Source organism: Schistocerca gregaria, chromosome 9 (assembly GCF_023897955.1).
Source record: "Schistocerca gregaria isolate iqSchGreg1 chromosome 9, iqSchGreg1.2, whole genome shotgun sequence".
NCBI lineage: Eukaryota > Metazoa > Arthropoda > Insecta > Orthoptera > Acrididae > Schistocerca > Schistocerca gregaria.
Window position 1 is genome coordinate 162,815,188 of NC_064928.1, and position 21,913 is coordinate 162,837,100.

The following is a 21,913-nucleotide window of genomic DNA, read 5'->3' on the forward strand; positions in this document are numbered from 1 at the left end:
TCTGGGGCGTCTTGTCACAGTTCGTGGAGCTCCTCCTGTCGGAGGTTCGAGTCCTCCCTCGGGCATGGCTGTGTGTGTTGTCCTTGGCGTAAGTTAGTTTACTTAGTGTGTAAGCCTAGGGACTGATGACCTCAGCAGTTTGGTCCCATAGTCCTTACCACAAATTTCCAAATTTCCAACTGTACGATCTACAGATAACATTTCGTCCTTTACATTCCGTTGCTAAGGCTATTTCAGAAATAAAGTTAAATGATCCATACAAATTACTAATCCATAATTATCTCCTAATCAACCAATATTGCTTCAAGATTCCCAAACCTCTGCAATCTCTTCTTCGCCGACAGAGGAACGCGCAGAACCCTGGTCCTGCTTGAGTTACGCTGATTCCCAGAAACTTGGATCATTCTCGTCTGCTACATGTAGGTTCAACCGCCCAGAAGTAAGCTGCTAAGTGCACCTATACTTTTCGGACATTGGTAATAACTTCTCCATCTTCTCTAAATAATGAGTGTACCGTGTATGCAGCAAGTGGGATACTGTGACGACCGATGCTTATTTATTTCTTGACCTCCGCAAGTATCGACCTAAAGTTCCCAACACGTATATTCAGTTGCCGGTATCTCGTAACTGGGAAGGTACTCTGACATCATATTTTGTTATTAAACTAACGAAGGAGTGTACTGTATATGCATGTTACGACGGCCGACGATTACTTAATCACTTACCTCGCAAAGTAGCGACCGAAAGCGCCCATCGAGAATTATCTGCCATATTCAGCTGTTCGGATCTCCTCATAGAACCGTTACGCTGACTTAATGTTTTCTTATTGAACTAAAGAAGCAATGCTCTCTGGATGCTGTAGGTCGTACATTGCGACGGCAATGATTACTGATTTATTGACATCCGAAGTAAGCAGCCGAAGGCACCAAGCGCGTATATTCTCTCACATTAAACTGCCCATATCTCCTAATCAGACAATTAATCTGGCTTCATATTCTATTATCAAACTAAAGAAGGCGTGTACTGCACATGTGGGAAGTGGTATACTGTGAGGGCCGATATTTATTTAGTTATTGACCTCCGGAATTAGCGACCAAATGGTGCATCACGCATTTTTTATGATACACAGTTGCTGTTATTCGTAATCGGACCTTTAATCTGCTTTCATATAATGTTACTAAACTAACGAAGACATCTACTATACATACTACAAGTGTCATATCCTGTGGCAGATATTTATTTAATTATGTATTTCTGAGCGTGGAGGTCGAAATTGCGCTGCTTGGAAAGCAGTCGAAAACCATCAGCGTATAGCCTCTAGTCGCGTACGTTGGTAGCATTGCCGCCAGGCGGCGAAAACAAATCTGAAAACGAAGCTGACTACAAGGCGGTCAATACTTCGGGAACTTGTACACCTCCACTTGTTACTCTTGGCCTGTTACCTCAATGTTTTATTTTTCAGTGGTTGTCTACGTGTCATGAGCAATAGAGCTTCATTTCCGAAGCTTTCATTGAAACCGTCCACGCATTTAAAACATCTCGTCACACTCAGTGCTTAGATGTTTCGTTTGTACATTTTGCCACAGCTACACAACTCGCAAACTGGTCCAGACAATCAATAAATATTTACCGTCTGATGATTAATCGCTAGGTGGTTCGAAACCGGTAATGGGATAATCGAAATTGAAGAACAACACAAACGGCGACTGGTCGCAGTAATTTCAAGAAACCTGCATTAAAGAGAGTTTTTGCCTTGTCCGACATGAACATTTTCGGTGAAATAACTCCAACCTCAGCGCTTAAGCACCGGTAGTCGAAGAATAGAGACATTACTTGTTTCTCGTTTCTGTTTGATATGAAGGAGGCACATGGGAATCCCCGCCGCACGTCATCCAACACCAGTAATGTCGTCAGCTCAGAATCATAATTACTTAGTCCATGTGTCCCATCTGTACAAATGCAGTTGCTCCCATGCCATTTCAAAAGTTCTCCCTGCGCATTGTTCATTAGAATTAACACAAAATCTGTGTTTTTCAACTCCGGATGTGCCTCATTAACTGTGTCCTGCGATTTATAAAATAAACAAAACATGGGCTAAGACCTTCATGAACTTCAAACACCCACACCTCTACACTGGTAGCATCACTGTAATATCTAGCCATTGCGGAGTACAGTTTGTAGTAACGCTCAATGTTGTATAAGTTTCGCCTCTTTCACAGATGAATTTTTTGAAGCTGAGAATCAGCAACCGAATATCGTATTTTATCTGCATTAGCGCAGAAGGGATTTTTACTGACGATATCCGCCCAGCTATATTTTCCTTTTCCATTTCAATCAGTCGCAAGTAACTTACGTCATTTTTGTGACCAACGTGAACAGACACAAATTTGACATGGTACGATTCATCCATGGCCTGAATGGCCTTTTTTTTCCGGACATTCACAAATTTTATTGCTGGCTTTTAATATGAGCAGCCTAATGCCTTCACTTTTAAACACAAAATTCCCTGACCGGTGACATGCATAGTAATGTCTCGTACTATTGTCAGCAGCAGAATGTAAGCTGCCACGATATTTTACAAACATCGCCTGTGTAGATTACTCAATTTCCACTTTTTAAAGGAATCAAATGGTGAAAAGTGCATCTCGTACTTTATTATATCATGTGCCGATCGCAAGTGTTCAAAATATGTATGCTAAGTGGCAACTTTATAATTACGTATGCTATAGTTCATTGATCTTGTCTCTTCGGCGCTTTCCGCTGGTCTTCAGTCTGCAACTCTGTTCTACCAGGATGGTGTCCGTCGCTATCGCTAAACTTGTGAAGTCCAATATTGACATTTTCTTATAAAAGTCAAGATGGCGGGGTGTGACGAGAGTGAATCGTGTATAGTGTGCAAAAAACCTGTTAAAACCACCGAAACAGTGTTAATGTGTGGGTTATGGTGTAGAAAATTCTTCCATAATGACTGTGTAGGCCTCAGCAACAGTGAAGCACGTGCTGTGACGTGTAAAAAAGAGCATATTAAATTTCATTGTGAAGCTTGCGGTAAGAGGTTAGGTATCGAACTTTTCGGTGGGAAAGAAAAACATGTGCCTAAAAAATTAGCGAATTGTGTGAACAACTGCGTCAACTTATTGGAGCTCGTAAAAAATATTTTCAAGTTAACAAATCAACTATCAAACGAAAACTCAGCAATAAATTCCAAACTAGATAAAGTTCTTAGTTCTAATGCAAGATTAGAAGAATACTTATTACAATCGCCAAAGTTTTTCCAAGAACGGAGTCAAGAAACCTCTGACAACAGCGTCGAGTACGTGGAAAATTTTTCTACCAATAAAATAACCGAAATTCGTACGCAAAACAACGATGCGGACTCACACAATGAAAGCGTAAACAGCAAACGAATGCAGTGCTGTGCATCGGAGGCCTCAAGACATCACCAACAAAGCGATGATAACATTTCGCTGCATATTGCAAGTGACATCCCCAAACAAATACCTGATAGTCACCAACGAGACGCTGTAGAAGGATGCATTTCAAATGTAAGTAGAGAAAAATCCGACAGTGAAACAGATGTGTGCAATGATTCAGATTCAGATTCTTTATTGGTCATTCAGCATTATTACATGCAATAGACTTCGTCAGTTCACTTAACCTAATATTTTTATTAAATATATTTAACACATTTAACTTAAGTTGATATTGGGTATTTCTAAAAATTCTTCTATTGAATAGAATGGGTTCATTAACAAGAAGCTGTGTAGCTTTTCCTTAAATAATTTGATTGGCATGCTTGTGGCATATTTGTACAATTTGTTATATATTTTAATTGACATGTACTTATGGCTATTGTTTGTTTTTGCTAATCTATTCTGTGGCAAGATCAGAGAAGTACAGTTTCTTGTATTGTAGTCATGTCTTTGATTCATTACACTTAAATTAGGTAGTTCCGCAAGTATGAAGTTAACACTATCAAGAATATATAGATTAATAACTGTTAAAATTCTATATTTAATGAACAGTGGTTTACAATGTGTTCTATTATCTACCTTTGCTGATACTCTGATTGCTTTCTTCTGGATCACCAAAATTTCATTTATTTTTTTGCTATTTCCCCAGAGCGTTAGCCCATACCTTAAAACAGACTGAAAAAAAAGCAAAGTACGCTGTCCTTACGTATTCCGATGTCACACAGAACATCAGCCTCTTCAACAGGTATATAACTCTTGGCAGCCTAACTGCTATGTGTTCTGCATGAGAGTCCCATGTTAGTTTGTTGTCCAGGATTATACCTAAAAATTTTGCACTTTGTTTTTCTATTTTTGTAGTCTTTGATAGACTGAACCACATGTTCTGGGTCTTTGTCTCATTTAATAGTAGCCCATTTGCATTAAACCATGATGTTGCATTTTCTTTTGCCAAATTCATACTGCTTACAAGTTTATCAAAATCATGGTTTACAGACAGCAGAGTTGTATCATCTGCATACATATATGTCTTTACATTAATATTTGCCGGTAGGTCATTTATATGTATGAGGAATAGAAGTGGTCCTAATTTAGATCCCTGTGGCACTCTGTGTTGAACCTCAAGTGTGTTTGACACATTACTTCCTGAGCTTACCACTTGCTTCCTATTATTAAGGTATGATTTGGCGAGTTTTAAACTTTTGCCACATATTCCATAATATTCGAGTTTAGAGAGTAAAACAGAGTGGTCAACACAGTCAAAGGCCTTGCTCAGGTCACATAAGGTTACCTGTATGTGAGCCTGGTCCTCAAATGCTGCTAAAATGTCACTCACTAAGAGTTCTATGGCATGTATGGTTGACCTTTCTTTCCTGTAACCAAACTGTGATGTACTCAGCATATCGTTTAGTTCTAGGTACTCATAGATCTGCTGATACATTATGCTTTCAAAGACTTTGGCTAGTGTTGGAATTAGTGAAATTGGCCTGTAGTTAGCAGGCTCAGCTTTGCTTCCCTTCTTAAAGATTGGAGTCACCTTGGATAGTTTGAGCGAATCAGGAAAGACCCCTTCTCTAAGACACAAGTTTATAGAATATGTTAATGGTGCTGCAATGTAAGGTATTACTTCTTTCAGTAAATTGTTTGACATATCATAAATATCTGTACTATGTGAATTTTTCATTTCTTTGACAATTTTGATAACTTTGTCTTGACATACCTCTTTAAGGTGTTTCAATGAAGGTCCGGCCTGATTATGATTTCGGTTTGCAGTCTTAAGATAATCTATATGCATCACATTGGGTTTACTGATCAAGTTTTTTATTTCATCTGCACAGCCTACAAAATATTTGTTGAATGTCTCTACTGGTATTGGGACTGTCTCATCAAAGTTTCTTATTTGACCTTTAACAGTCTTAATTATTGTCCAGGCAGTTTTGCACTGGTTTCTACTACTTTTTATGAGATTAGTGTTGTATCTTTGTTTAGCCAATTGTAGCTCTTTCTTATACAATTTTTTTGCGTTGATTTCAAGATCCTTAATTTCTTTAGAATTAATTACTTTGCCTAGGCGCTTTTACAGCATTAGCTTATTTTTTAGATTCTCCAACTCTTTCGTGTACCACATTTTACCCTTTCTTGTTTTGTGATATTTCTTTGGTACAAGATGAGCTTTTAAAACCCCTATTAAGTAATTGTGGAATGTTTCATACACTAACTGCGCATTAGAACCACATGTTTGAAATAATTTGTCCCAGTTAGTTATGTTTAGTTGGTGTGTTAGTTTTCCGAGATTGTTTTTTGTTAGTATAAAGGTATTGCATTTTGATATTTTTTGTGTGGCCTTGTTCCCATTCCTTTTCATAATATGTCTTAATTATGAAAAGGAATGGGAACAAGGCCACACAAAAAATATCAAAATGGTGTAAAATTTCCAAATAACTTCTTGTAAATAGAAACTTCGCGTAAGCTAAAACACACTTAAAATTTAAATAGGAATCCATCGAATGAAACTGAAACAAATGAGTGTTATTATCTAACCAGTCCTCACAAGCAGCAAAGTGCAAAGCTAATTTTCAGGTATACACAGGAAAGGAAATCAAATGTTCACTTTATCAGGGGTACCAAAACTTTCGTGGGCACTGAAAAAAACATATTGAGGATATGACTTAAGAACACACCCATTCGTACAAAAGTATGCTAGAGTGCTAAACAGAAGGGAGGTTTATTACCCGGGAATTCTACTCCGTCTGAAAACCCCTTATCTAAAAACAATAGTCGGTGCTACTGTAGGCGAACACGGAATTCTGTATGGCGAAAACGGCCTAATACCATTTCAGCAGTGTTCATGTGGGGTCAACTTAACCCCTTGATACCGCCTGGTGGTTTACAGCCGTCTGTCATGATCCCATCATGCTGAAGCTCCTAATCACTCAGGGATTAAATTGTGTCTTTGTTTGCCCTAATAACGACTTAGAACATAGATTACAATTCACATGAGCTTTGATTTGAAAATAAATAAATTTTCCATGTGAAATGTGATTTATTAGTCTGATTACGTATAGTGTTCAAATCATTAGATCTTCCATACAGAAGACAGTATGCAAGTGCGCCTAATAAAAATACTTATTCAACACTAAAATATTTATTATATGTTAACAGTTCACAAACAGTCTACATATTTCTCTTGTTCAAAGTTTAAAACTGTCTTCCATGAATTCTACAGTTGTATAATAGCCTAACATTTTTCTATTACAGTGTTCTGAAGCAATTTTGTCAAAGAGCCAATGTCCATGTATAACATGTTTCTACCTTGTAGTTGTATGTTTGTAGCACCAATGTACATTTAGCACCAATGTACATTGGTGTCTGAGTATAAAGTTTTAAGTGATTTAAGAGGGAAGTTTGAAGTTCTTTTGATGAGTGCACTAGCTGTGTTTAAAAGGGTACTTTTGACGTTTGTATTTGTCATTGTACACCAAAATGAAAATTTCAAAAATGTACAATGAAGGATGGTTCGTATTTTTAATTGCTTAAATAATCGGTGACATGATTCATTTTCATGGACAACACACGTTTCTAATGATTTGCACCTGAAGAATAAATAGCCTTGTGCTGTTTCTAGAATTTACCCAGAAAAGTATCCCATACCTGATAGCCGATTCTAAAGAACTGCAGTAGATAGTCTTCCTTGTGCCTGCATGAGTGGCTCAAGGTAAAATGAACATTGCAAAAGCTAGTGTGTTAAGTTCATTTGTCAAGGAGGGTAGGCCTATATGTGTCTTCCTGTTTAGGCTTCTGTCAAGGTCTAGGGCCAAGAATTTCACTTGGTCTACTTCTGTCATTAGCTGATTATTATGAGCTATTTTTATAGGCCAAGTTACTGATGATTTGGAGACAAACTGCAATATCTGCAACTTTGCAACATTCAGTTTTAGTCCATTTTTATGGAACCAGTAGTGGATTTTTCCCAGAACATTTTGTACAGTGTCCGGAATTTTTTCAATAATGTTGCTTTCTGTCAGGACTCAGGTGTAATCTGTAAACAAGACTGAGTGAGCATCAGTATTTAATGGTAAATCATTGACATCCAGCAAGAACAGGTATGGACTCGGTGCTGAAAGCTGTGGGGCCCCTTGAGAAATTATTTTCCATTTAGAGTAGCAGTTAACTGAATTTGATGTTAAAATAACTTTTTGTTTCCTTTCTATCAGATAAGAACTGAACCACTGAGATGCAGTATCCTTGAAACCTTAGCTGTTTAGTTTGTAAATTAGTAATGTGTAGTTCACTGAATTGGACACTTTTATCAGATCACAGAATATTCCTGAAACAGTTTTTACACTGGGCCAATGAGGTTCTTATGTGTTCTGTAAATTTTCTGATAGCATTTATTGTACTTTTTCTTCTTTGAAAACTGAACTGGTTTTTAGAAATAATGTTGGTTCCTTTAAGAAAATTTCAATGTTGTTTTGCCATTAGAAAAGACAAGCAGGAGAGACATTGGATGAGAATTTCCTTTATCTTTTGATGTTCCCTTTTTGAACTGGTTTCGTGTAAGCAAATACATTTTCTTTTCAAAAATAAAATTATTGCCTAACATGTTAATTCCTAAAAGAGATCGAGTCTTAGTTTGTGTGTGTTATAATGGTGTAAGGTATTAACTGCAGCAATACCAACACACTTCCCGTAACCTGCATCATAAAGGTGGTCAGCGTACTGTATGCTTAAAAAAAAAAAATCATTTGTTGTTATTTATATTTACACACTACATACTGTTTAGAGAGATGTTGGGTAAAGTGACCTCTACTGCTAAGAGCTGATTTTTTGATTAAGTTTAACTGAAAAAATTAAAATGTTATTAAATCTGGTAGAAGAAGTATTTAAAAACAATAAATGTTTTTTCAAAGTGTGTAGTAATTGAATAGATGATAATGTTTGCAAAAGGTGAACATAAAATATCGCTCTCCGTTCCTTCCACATCTGTTGGCACTGTTAGAGTTAATCCAGTGTTTTATGCCTGTGTTTTAATCCCATTTTTCATTATTTTGTTTTATTAGTTCATGATTTCATGCTATAATTTTAAGAAAATGAGCTCTTCATCTTCTTTCATTCTTCTTTGTAAATTCATTGTACATTTTTATTGATAATGTTACTACCACACACTGAATTAACACCACCTGCTGCTTTAGAAAAAGAAACTGTATAAGAAAAGACGTGGTGTCCTATGCTGTGATTGACTGACAAAAGCAAATCTTGCAGCATAATATTGATTTCAGTGATTTCGAATCTGTAGTGCCATATTGCATAGACTTTGAATTTGCACTGCATATTATGAAAAATACAACATAGATGACACTCTGCATTTAAGATCTCTCCTAAATATGTCATTTTTTGTAAGGTATATTGTAGTAAAGTGTGATAACAGTTTATAAGGATGTTATGATTTTATTACCCAAAAGAAAATGCTGTTTTGTGCTTTTCATGTTTTTTCATGGTAAATGGTAAATTTCCAAACTAGCTCTTGTTTCATGGTTACCTGTAGAGCTGTCAGTGAAAGACTTACTAATGTTTATAATAAATGAAAACTATCATAGGTGTATTATTACACATTTACTGTGTCACAACTGGTTTTATTCACTGAATGTCTTCAGGGCTGCAAGGGTTGCTCATTTTGTTGACAGGAAATAATCTTGGTCATGTTGAGTACCATAGCTGACAGTAATGTTAATGATCAATGAAAACCACCTCAGCCTTATCATTAGAGCTGTATTATTACACATTATAAGACAAACTGGCAACCTGAAGACATACGACAAATGAAAATATTCGTAACACAATAAATGTTTAATAATACAATGGAGATGGTTTTCATTAATCATTGACATTAGTGTTAGCAGTGGTGCTCAACAAGAACAAGATCATTTTTAATGTTTCCTGTGTAATGCACTGTAATTTGGAAGCTGTACTAAGTTGGTGCAGTCTGCATATCCAGTTTTTAAATAGTTATTTACAATGAGGCCAACAACTGCTTGTTGTTGACATTATAATGCAGTTTGTGTCTGTAAACACCAGGAAAGAATCCCATAGTTAAGAACTGAGTGTACACCGGAACAGTATTCCTCAGTGCTTTCTGTTTATTACACAATCTCCATTAGTCACTGTCCTCATCCATCCAGCCCCCTCCCTGTTCCCATTCCAGCACTACACAGCCGTCATTTCACTGCCACACCCAGTTTTTTTAATTTCTTTTCATTTCTCTCCTTTCCACTACTTACCCCACCTTCTCTCCTGACATCCGTCTCAACTGCAGCACTTCACTGCCTGCCAACCCCTCCTCCTCCTTCCTTACCCCCACTCAGTCACCAAGTGTGTGTGTTTTACACAATCTATAGGTATAGCACATACACTAAATATGACAGAATTTTTTCCCTCTTTATACATAATTGCAGGATTTTTGTCATTTTGTATTAAATAAGGAACTTAACATTAAAAGCTACATTTAGTAGATCCCCTCCCACCTCCTCTTACAAAAAAACTATTAATTTCAAAGGGCACCAAATTATGTATGTCATTTGCTGCATATTGGAGGAGGAAAATAAAGTTGTGTGTAGCTCATGACATCACTTAAGCATGTAGGTGGACATTGCAGCTCACACAATAGTAACTCGGCATACTCATTTCCAGAGCCTGGTTGAGTGGGAGGTGCCAGATTGCCACAGTAGTACACAGAATCCACTAAGCACTGATAAAGAGGTGAGTGTGTTTTTAATATTTTTATTCTTCTTATTTTGCTGTGATTACCTGCATATTATGGAATACTAATTTATTTATTTAGTCTCCATATAAAATACGAGATTTATTTAGTATTTTTGAATATATGGTTTAAATTGTGTCATAAGTTGCTGGAAATTATTACAAAAGAGCCCTGTTACTCTATGGAATAGCATGTCGAAATTATGAAATGTGTCATCTATGTAGTCTTTTAGTTCAACAATAGTCTGAGGCTTTTGAGAATAAATAGAGTCCTTGACGGCAGCCCATGGGTGTGATATCTGGTGAATGTGGAGATATGTCAGTATCTGTCCCTCGACCAGGCACTTTTCTTTGGAAAGTTTCATTTAAACAATTGCGGATGGCAGTGGCATAATGTTGTGGAGCATGATTGTATTGAAAGTAAATTTCTTGAAAGTTGTCAGCACACGTTATAAGTCCTGGTACCACATAAATGTGTAGCATATCCAGATAGTTATCTCCTGTCACTCTCCTGTCAAAAAAAAATATGGTCCAAATATGAAATATGATGATATTGCCCCCCTCCCCCTCCCCAAACACTCACAGCAGGTTGATTTACTGATGTTCTAACAAACGATTTTGATTTTCTATATACCAGTAAGTGCAGTCATATCTGTTAATTTGTCCATGTAACTTACAATTGGCCTTGACAGACCACACAATTTTTTTTAAATAGATTAGGATCCTGTTTTTATGGCCAAGTGTCAATTCACAAAAGTGAAGATGTCTATCTGGATGATCTTCAGGTAACCCATGTCATAAAGTTGGAATGTAAACTTAAAATTTCTGTTTGTGGAACTTTCTTTACACTAACCTTTGTGGTAAATCAAGCTTACTTTCTAATTAACTTGCTGATTATTGCAGTCTTTGGGTCACAGCTAAACATACCCATGATTCATTTTCCTCAGTTGTGAGTGATGTTGGGCAGCCAGATGCTGATGCATCCAGAACAAATCCATTTTCTTCAAATCTATCTTGTATGTGATACACTGTTTGCCGATATGGTAATTTTGATGCAAAGCATCTTTCTTGTTCATTAACTGCAGTAACACCACTTTTATGAAGTGTAAATACTGCAAAAATCCTTTCTTCTTTTGTTAACATTGTGACAATGTAGAAAACTACAGATCTCACAGATCATGGTTCCAACGATTCACTGGTTTGATTACTCTAATTTTTTTTGTTTGTCATTGCATTGTATATCAACTTGAAAAGGCATAATTATCACTATTTGGTAATAACAACTTAACAAGTTAAAACTTCCCTTGTAACCAATTGTCCTATGACTTTTGCACCATAATGCCCTAAAATTTCCCCTATGAACTGCTAGAACTTGCAGATGAGTCTGATAATATTTTGAATTGTGACCCATGCCAGGAAATATATTGTTTCCATGCTACAACTGTTTGAAAACATGTTGGTAATAGAACAACTTTTACAAGTAATTTGTTAAGTGTGACCAAGTACATCACTTGTTTTACAATTCCACTCATTGATAAGCAAACAAAGAAAAAGGAAACTTCATCAGTTTTCACAAACACTGTTGTTTTCAGTTAAACTTAAGATGTTTTTGTCGTTTTCAAAGGAGCATTAACATTCTGACCCACTACAAGTAAGATTTCCTGTGGCATCCACCAAGTTGAGTGCACACATTGTACTTATAAAAGGTGATGTGCTACACACATGCTATCACACCTGATGTCTCTTCATTCTGTCCTGCAGCGACCACAACTCATGCCACCAAATCTTCTGTCTCTACAGGAGTCTCATAAACCAAATTCTTAATTCAGTGCCAGAGGAAAAAAACCAGTGGAGTCAAATGTGATGATCATGGAGGCCATGTTATTGGACCACCTTGACCTCTCCATTCATGTCCGAATTGTTGGCCCAGATGTTCCCAAACGTTTCATGAAAAGTGAGCAGATATGCCATCATGCTGAAACCCAGCATCTTGGCAGATATTCAGTGGCACGGCATCCAATAAAATGCCCAATACTTTTGTAGGAAGGTCAAGTAGGCAGAACCTGTGATGTTGGGTGGAAAGGTGTACAGTCCAGTCATGACTCTCCAGAATATCTCCCTACACATTGATCCCAAATCTTTGTTGGAATCTCTGGAAGTAGGTGGCATGCAGGTTTTAATCTGCCCAGACGATCATGTTTCAAAAATTGACAACGCAATCCCTTGTAAATTTACATTCATCTGTGAAGAGAATGTGCTGTGGAAATACTAGGTGATTGTTGATGCAACAGTGCATAAACTGTGTACAGAACTTAATGCATGGTGCAAATTGGCAGGCATTAGTGATTGTATCCATTGTAGGTGGTATGGATGTTAATTGTTGATCATGCAAAATACAGCAGACATTACTGGGAGCAACATCAGTTGCACACACAATTTCTCCTGTACTCATTGACAGCATCTCTTCAGCATATGCAGTACTGCCTCTTCCAGTTTGGATGTGTGGCATCTCCTCTGAGCACCATAGTTGTTCCTGCTGATGGTGAAGGTACCCGTAACAGTTGTGAACAGTGGCGGAAAGGGGAATGCAATGGAGTGGGCCATCAGCTCCTCCATTACCATGCGCTTTGCCATGTTGGTGTGTTCTGCAACTGTGTACTCAACTATGCTGCTCTAACACTCTAACAGATACATGAATGAGCCTTGAACCAAATTATAGAGGGAGAACAAACATCAACTGACATCAGCTGATCCAACATAAGCACCCAGCACCATGACTGCCCTGTTGTGTACCTACCTAGCAAACATGTTTTGAAACAGTTGTAGCATGGAAAGGGTATGTTTCTGGACATGATTTCCAGGTCAAAATGTTGTCTACTCAGTCTCCTCTACAAGTCTCAGAAGTCTTCAAGGGTAATTTTAGCATACCCTGAATAAAAAAAAAAGCAACTGGAAGACAGGGTTGAGTGCCAATGTAATTTTATATTCTTACAATCCATTGGTGGTATGTAATAGAGTTGTAATTCTATGTGACAGGTCAATTAATCACTAGAATGCATTTGTCGACTATAATTTGCTGTGGGCCATCCATGTGCTGCTTGTGTTTGTGATATAACTCAGATGATGGCAACATCTGTGTTTGGCAGGTTGGTGGCAGCCATTTGGAGGATAGCTTTTGGTAACGTATAACGAGCAGTTAGATGGAAAATACAAATTACTCACATTATTTTTTCACATACTGATTTGACTTCATGTTGGGAATTCTTATACAGGATGTCTCTCCTGAGAGTTGTCAGGAGTGCTTTCACTGGTGTTCCTACAGATCTTTACAATTTCATTTTTGCATTGTGTTGCTGGAGTTAGTCTGGACAGTTGTAGCTTATGTTTTTCGTGTGACGCCCAGTGTCAACAGAAAGCTTCAGTTTGTTTCCAATCAAACAAGATGATTTTTAAAGTTTCTTATGGGCATTTCTGTATTTAATGTGTACAGGACTTTTAAGATTTTGTATTGAAACAGATATATTTATCAATTTTCTAGTTTTGCTGCATCTTGGCATTTCTGTAACACACACACACACACACACACACACACACACACACACACACACACACACACACACACACACACACCACAAGCCACTGTATCATGCATGGCAGACGGTACCTTGTACCACTAGTAGTCATTTCCTTTGCTGTCCCATTCACAAATAGAGAGTGTTATGAAAGGTTGTCTCTGTGCCTCTGTATAAGCCCTAACTTTTATTATCCTATTTTCATGGCCCTTACGTGAACTGACTTTTCTCAATAGTGTTCCTCAAAAAGTATGTCATGATAGTCCAATCCGGAGGAATTCATATAGTAGTCAAGAAGTGTTATAATGACATACACACATGAATTGTTTGTGTTTAGTGTATGTCTCTTTACTGATTTTTTGCTGTTGCAGCAACCTGGAATTTTTATCATGGTTTTCATTCTATTACTGAAATATACACTGAAGTGCTAAAGAAACTGGTTTCCTCTGCCTAATATCATGTAGGGCCCCCATAAGCAGACTTAAGTGCATCTAAACAGTGTGGCATGGACTCAGCTAATGTCTGAAGTAGTGCTGAAGGGGAACTGACACCATGAATCCTGCAGGGCTGTCCATAAGTCCTAAGAGTATGTGGGGGTGGAGATCTCTTCTGAACAGCACATTGCATGGCATCCCAGATATGCTCAAAAATGTTCATGTCTGTGGAGTCTGGTGGCTCAGAAGAGTATTCTTGGAGCCACTCTAGGCAATTGTGGACATGTGAGGTGTCACATTGTCCTGCTGGAATTGCCAAAGTCCACCGGAGTGCATGATGGACATGAATGGATGCAGGTGATTAGACATCTGTCAGTCGTATCTAGGCATATCAAGGGTCTCATATCACTCCAACTGCACCCTCCTCCCCCACACCATTACAGAGCCTCCACCAGCTTGAACAGTCCCCTGCTGACTTGCAGGGCCCATGGGTTCATGAGGTAGTTTCCAAACCTGTACACGTCCTCCGCTCGACACAATTTGTAACGAGACTCGTCCAACCGGTCAACATGTTCCAGTCATCAACTGACCAATGTTGTTGTTTACGGGTGCTGCTGAGGTGTAAAGCTTTGTGTTGTGCAGTTAAGGGTACACGAGTGGGCCTTCAACTCTGTTTTGTTGAATGGTTCACACCCTGACACATGTTGATGGCCCAGTATTGAAATCTGCAGCAATTTGCGGAAGGATTGCACTTCTGTCACATTGAATGATCCTCTTCAGTCATTGTTGGTCCTGTTCTTGCAGGATCTTTTTCTTCTAGCTGCAGTGATGTCAGGCATGTTTTACCGGATTCCTGATATTTGCGGTACACTCATGAAATGGTTGCATGGGAAAATCCCCACTTTATCACTACGTTGGAGATGCTGTGTCCCTTTGCTTGTGCGCTGACTATGACACCACATTCAAACTAACTTAAATCTTGATAACCTGTTATTTTAGGAGCAGTAAGCAATGTAACAACTGTGCCAGACACTTGTTGTCTTATATAGGCGTTGCTGACCACAGTGCCGTATTCTGTCTGTTTGCGTATCTCTCTATTGGAATATGCATGTCTGTACTAGTTTCTTTGGAACTTTAGTGTAGAACATGCTTTGTGATGAAGTATTATTAATGATTTAGTCTGAAATGCAGAATACTGGTGGCAATGACTGACTTGTATGAATTACTCACATTGTATGAATGACACTTTATCCTGTTCCAACTACTGCTGCATCTTTGCATTTCTATTGTCAGTATTTAGGACTATACAAGTTAGGCACTATTTATGTTTAATAATTTATTATTAAATGTGTCTAAATTATTAAAATTTACATCCTATGATAGACAAATAAAAAGTAATTTTCATAAAATATGGAATTCTACATTGACAACAAATAATCACAGATTATTCACATTGAGGTGATGGTCCTTTCTTCATTTTGTGCTATTACAGCATCCCGTGATTTGTCTTATGACCTGTAGCATAGTCTGAGGTCTAAGTTAGAAGGTTACAGTGCGGTTGAGTTGCCAAAGCCAATGATTTTGAATATGAAATGGCAGTTGAGGTGACAAGAGTGACATGTAGCATAGGCTGAGGTCTAGTTTAGGTTGGAAGCTGACAGTGTAGTTGAGAGTTGGTGAGTCTAAAGAAGATGAAAGGAAAGAACTTGGTTGTGGGACAGACTGCTCTGTAGGTTAGCCCAAGATATAGATTAGGTTGGAAGGTGACACTTTGGTTGTGAGTTAGTGAAGTCAACAAATGTGAAAGCAAATAACTTAATTGTGCTGGCAGACTAATCTGTAGTGTAGATAGAAGCCTAGGTTCATTTGGAAGGTAACATTTCTCTTTGTGAGATGGTGAAATGAATGAATATTAATGTGAAATGTAACTTGATGTGATAGAACAATCTGTTCCATAGCCTAAAGTTTATATAACTGTAATGCCTTTCAGCAATTCAGAGAGCAGTAGAAAGAGGAACTCAAAGTGTTTTTTTAAAGCTGTCCCAAATCATACTAAAGTAAAATGTAATGAAAGAATATATCCTTCCAAGAACTACTGTAATTTCTGACTGTTTCAGATTGTATAAGTGTTTGAATGATGAGGGATTGAAGTGTATTACGTTCAAAGACCCAAAATGGGTGCACATACAAATCATACTAAAGACACCTTGTCACCTGTAAGAAGGAATAGATATTAGACAGTGTTCAGAAATGTTTGATAGTGGTATGCCTGAGTATCTGTGGTGAAGAAATTTGGAGTGAAAAAGGAAGATTTGTTTATGCACTTTATGATATCTGTAGCAACAGTGTACAAGCCATAGTACGTAGTCTCTTGTTTTGAGTAAAACCCTGGTGTTATAATAATTTTGCTATTTTTTGCTGTTTCTTAGTTGCTTCTATATTATGATCTTCTTGGAGGTGTGGTCTGCTTAAGCAACTATATTAAAGGCTGTTTGTTTTTATGCCATACACATTTCTTATCATTTTATTTAAAAAATGAAACCACTGGAAGATAAGATTGAGAGTCAATGGAACTTCATGCACTTAAAACACATGGGCAAGTATGTAAATGATTAGGGCTGTGTGACAGATAGAATAGCCACCAAAGTGCATTTGTGGCATAAAATTTGCAATGGACCTACCATGCACTGCTCTTGTTTCTTTTATTTATGTTGCATCAACAGTGGCCTAAGGTGGTAGATAACATTCTGTAAATAAAAATAAGCAAAATATGAGTAGATAAAAACAAATTTGTGCATTTAGTTGCATAATTTGACCACATCTACAGGAATATAATAATGATAAAACTTGGAGGTAAATCATTCATTACCTGTAATTTCTAAGACTTTCCCGGCGATTTGTTGACATCTCGTAAAATTGGGTGTACTGCCAGTGGTCAGCGTCTTCCCAACACAATATTTCAATGTCGTAACTCGGTGTCTTCATCAGGTGTTCCCTGAGACTGGTTGGCGAGCTGACCTTGTCCCATATTTATTCCTGGGTGGTGTGTGGTGCTCCCTATGCCGTCCGCGCCCATTTTTGTCGGTGGTATCAGTCTCTAGGCGCTTCCTCTTCGGTCCGCGCCCGTTGCGGCTCTCTTCTGAGGTAGCGGACGTCCCAAGGCGTTCCCTATTGGGTCCGCACCCGATAGGCGCGATCCTAGCACTATCATGTCTCTGCTGAAGCTCCTTATGCTGTCCGCGACCGCAGCGAGTTTCTCTCGTGGCCGAGCCATTGTCCTGGCTTTCTGAACCCAGTATGCGCCTGTGAGGTGCACTTCCTGTGGCATCCGGCTGTTGTTGGAGCTGCATATTATGATGGCCATCCTCCAAGGAGCTTGCTGCCGCCTGGTGTCACGTATGCCTTTCTGTTCCGTTACTTATACCCTTGGATGTCTGTAGTTCATTCCTGGAGGATGGAACTTCCTTCCATTGTTTCTGTAGTACTTCCAAAGCAGGATTCCACGCAGTACTAAGCTGATATCCTGCTTCTCGGTTGATCAAGTTCTCCGTCATCTTGATTTCAATCGATTCATTAATGACACTAGCCCAGAATCGGGGGGTCTGAGCCAGGATCCTAGTTTTGTCATACTCCATGGTGTGCTCAAGGTCAAGGCAATGTTCTGCTATTGCAGATTTAGTTACCTGTCGTAACCTGGTGTGTCTCTGGTGTTCTTTACATCTTATTTCAACTGTTCTTGTAGTTTGACCGATGTAAGCCATCCCGCATTCACATGGTATATGGTAGACACTAGGTTTCCTTAACCCCAAATCATCCTTGACAGTTCCAAGGAGCGTCCTGATCTTGTTAGGTGGGCAGAACACACTCTTGATATTGTGTTTCTTCAGGATTCTGCTGATCTTGGCAGATATAGGCCCCGCATATGGTAGAAAGGCTACTTTCCTGCTCCTCTTCTTCCTGCTCCTCTTCTGTTGCCTCAGGTCATCTGGTGGGACGGAGCGCTTTGTGGATGTCCCTGGTGGAGTATCCATTGTCTGTGAACACTCTTTGTAGATGTTCTAATTCCGCTGTCAGGCTGTCTGGGTCAGAAAGTGTTTTGGCTCAGTGCACGAGTGTTCTCAGCACTCCATGCTTCTGTGCTGGGTGATGGCAGCTGTCAGCCTGTAGATTTAAGTCAGTGTGTGTTGGTTTCCTGTACACACTATGGCCTAAGGTGCCATCTGCCTTCCTCTGTACCAGGACATCGAGGAATGGGAGCTGACCATCACTCTCTAATTCCATGGTGAACTTGATGTTGGGGTGTCTTGTGTTCAGATGGTCCAGGAACTCATCCAGTCTTCTCTTGCCATGTGGCCAGATGACGAATGTATCATCAACCTATCCAGTCTCAGGGAACACCTGATGAAGACGCCGAGTTACGACATCGAAATATTGTGTTGGGAAGACGCGGACCACCGGCAGTACACCTGATTTTTACGAGATGTCATTCATTACCTGTTTGTGTATATCTATGTTTCTTTGTGAAAATTCAATTTTCTCGTACTATGGTACATGGCATACTAAACGATGTTATCACCATATGTAAAAGTAGAGTGTTTGTTTCTCCTGCAATCAAAACTAAAATGAATTCTGTTACTGGCTATGCAGATCACATGTTCTGTCATTTTGGCTTCCCACAATTGCTCACAGCAGGCATTCCCAATGTTCAGTTTGAGAAAAGAGTGTGCATGGTCCTTTGTGTAGGTTTACCTTTTTGTTGTTTCTTTTTAGTGTTGTTGCTAGGCCCAGTAGGATATATAAGGAGCACGTAAACCATCAGATGTTGAGTGGTCATTGTGAGGTGCACAGAGGTGTTGCACGTTCATGCGAGATAATGTTATCAGCACCTGACTGATTTTGAAAGGGGCTTATTGTCAGTCTCCATTTGAGTGGCTAGTCAAATCATGCAATATCCAGATTTGTGGTGCATTCAAGTACGATACTGGCCCAATGTTGGATTGTTTGGGGAATATGAGGCAGGCATACTCGTCATCAAGGCTGTAATGTGCCATTTCGATAGTGTCTATAGAATGATGTGTCTACTAGTCAAGCTTTCATCATTTTTCATAAATATGTGTAATTTAAAGAAAGGGCCACTTTACTGAAAGTGTACGTTTTTGCTTAGCTTGGTACATTCCCTCTTCTCGGGGGTAAGGCAGTGTTAACAGATTTTGCCAGTATGAAGAAACTATATTGTTTGCAGGCTTGTGAATTTTCAATGAATCACTGACTATGATATGAAACAAAAGTTTCCAGTTTTAACTCTGTGTATTTCAAACTCTTGAGACATCTAGGTGACAGTATTTTGACATCAATTCATTTTATGTATCTACAAATTCCAAACAAACATGTCTGTCTCCTATAGTATCTAACAAATTACTTGACCATTTCAAAGAGAGGGCAGGGATGAGGTATAAAATCAAAGAGTTTATTAATTTGCATCTCTGACAATGAGATTTTTTTAAGTCAACTGATTTATAGATGTATTTTTTCACTTAAAGATTAACAAATTTTGGTAGAAATATTGTAAATAACTACCTAAAATTTACAGTTCTGTTTCTGTTTACTTCAATTTAACCATGTATTACACCTGTATGACATGCTTGACTTAAAAAGTGGAATTATCAACATTCAATGCCACCATAGGGTTCACATTATGTATTAGGCTTAATTTCATCACTAGGTTCTGGTTGATCACATCTCACCACCACCAGGGTAGACTGTCCTGCTGTGCAGCAAGCACATCCTAAACCTGTGACATGTCCCTGCCATCTGAGAACAAGAGATGGACTCCCTGCAACATCTATGTCATCCTACATCTGTGATAGGAAATCAGCAGCAGACAAACTAGGGAGTTACCATCCCATCCATTGGCTGTTGTGAACACTACAACACAAATGACTTTGTTTGGAGTGATACTGTGAACAGAAAGCACGGACTGCTGACAAAAAGCATCACATTGTGTTCAGCTATCAGTTGTGGATGTACACTACTCCAGATGTTCATCGTCAGCAAATATGGTGTTGATCTGGGGAAGGTCCCATCCTTAAGATTTTTTTTGAGAGTAACAGCAGTGTTACCCCTGGAGTAGTAGTGGTATGGGGAGTCATCAGATACAAATTTAGGGCTGCGTTGTTAACGATCGAGTGAACTGCGATGACACGACGGTATATCACAGACAGTTTGTATCCTCGTGTGTTACCTGTCATGTGACTGTATTGTGGTGCTATTTATCAACAAAACAATGCATGTCTACTCATGCATGTGTCTCTATGAAACTGCCAGCAAGATCCGCAGATTTTTCTCCCATACAATACAACACTAGATCGCGTGTTATCGACTCCATCACAGTGGCAGTATGCAGGATATGGAGGACTAGTTATAACAGCTGTGGGCCTACTCACCTCAGGAAAGGATCAACGGCCTTATGACACCCTGCCCACCCAAATTAGTGTTCTGAAAGGATGCAGCATCATACTGATAAGTGGCCTCATACTGCTTATTTTTTTTAAACTTGATTCAATGCTGTAACTGCAAATACTACAAATATAGATGTTCCTTTTCATAACCTGTCTTCCAAGATAAGTTATAGGGTTAGTACTGCCTCAAGTGTTTCTGTATTTCTACAGAATCCAAGCTGATCTTCCTGGAGGTGAGCTTCTACCAATTCTTACATTCTTCTGTAAAGAATTTGTGTTAGTATTTTGCAACCATGACTTAGTAAAATGATAGTTCAGTAATATTCACACCTGAGAGCACTTGCTTTCTATGGAACTGGAATTATTATTTTGTTCTTGAGGTTTGAAGGTATTTCACTCCTCTCTTACATCTTGCAAACCAGATGGAAGAGCTTTGTCATGGCTGGCTGTCCCAAGGCTATCAGTAGTTTTGATGGAATGTTATCCACCCCTAGGGCTTTGTTTCAACTTAGGTCTTTCACGACTTTGTCAAATTCTTCTTGCAGTATCATGTCTCCTATCTTACCTTCTTTTAATATTGTTGTTGTCTTCAGTCCGTGTTACTCTATCCTGTGCAAGCCTCTTCATCTCCAAATAACTACTGCAATCTACATCTCTTGGTCTCCTTCTCTCCAGTACTAAATTAGTGATCCCTTGATGTCTCAGAATGAGCCCAACTAACTGATTCCTTCTTCTAGTCAAGTTGTGCCACAAATTACTCTCCTCCCCAATTCTCTACAGTGCCTCATCATTAGTTACATTATCTACCCATTTAATCTTCAGCATTCTTCTGAAGCACCACATTTCAAAAGATTCTATTCTCTTCTTGTCAACACTGATTATAACTCATGTTTCACTTCCATACACGGCTACACTCCATACAAATACTTCCAGAAAAGACTTCCTGACACTTAAATTTATACTCAATGTTAACAAATTTCTCTTCTTCAGAAATGCTTTACTTGCCGTAGCCGGTCTGCATCTTACATCCTCTCTACTTTGATCATCATCAGTTATTTTGCTCCCCAAGTAGTAAAAATCATCTACTACTGTAAATATCTCATTTCCTGGTCTAATTCTTGCTGGATCACCTGATTTAATTCGACTACATTCTGTTATCCTCATTTTGCTTTTGTTGATGTTCATCTTATATCCCTCTTTCAAGACACTGTCCATTCTGATCA

At 38.6% G+C, this 21,913-nt stretch overlaps 1 protein-coding gene across 3 annotated transcripts in view; it reads left to right on the plus strand.

Moving 5' to 3' along the window:
• Positions 1-2,776: 2,776 nt before the first annotated feature.
• The window catches only part of LOC126291561 (zinc finger protein 544-like), a 164,357-nt gene continuing 145,220 nt past the window's right edge, over positions 2,777-21,913 (plus strand). The window contains exons 1-2 of one of the 3 annotated variants that reach the window (XM_049985077.1): positions 2,777-3,545; positions 10,158-10,226. In XM_049985077.1, the coding sequence (XP_049841034.1) occupies positions 2,859-3,545; positions 10,158-10,226 (756 nt within the window). In that variant the 5' untranslated portion in view covers positions 2,777-2,858. The remainder of the gene's footprint in view (positions 3,546-10,157; positions 10,227-21,913) is intronic. The other 2 variants (XM_049985075.1, XM_049985076.1) reach the window with 2 other exon arrangements.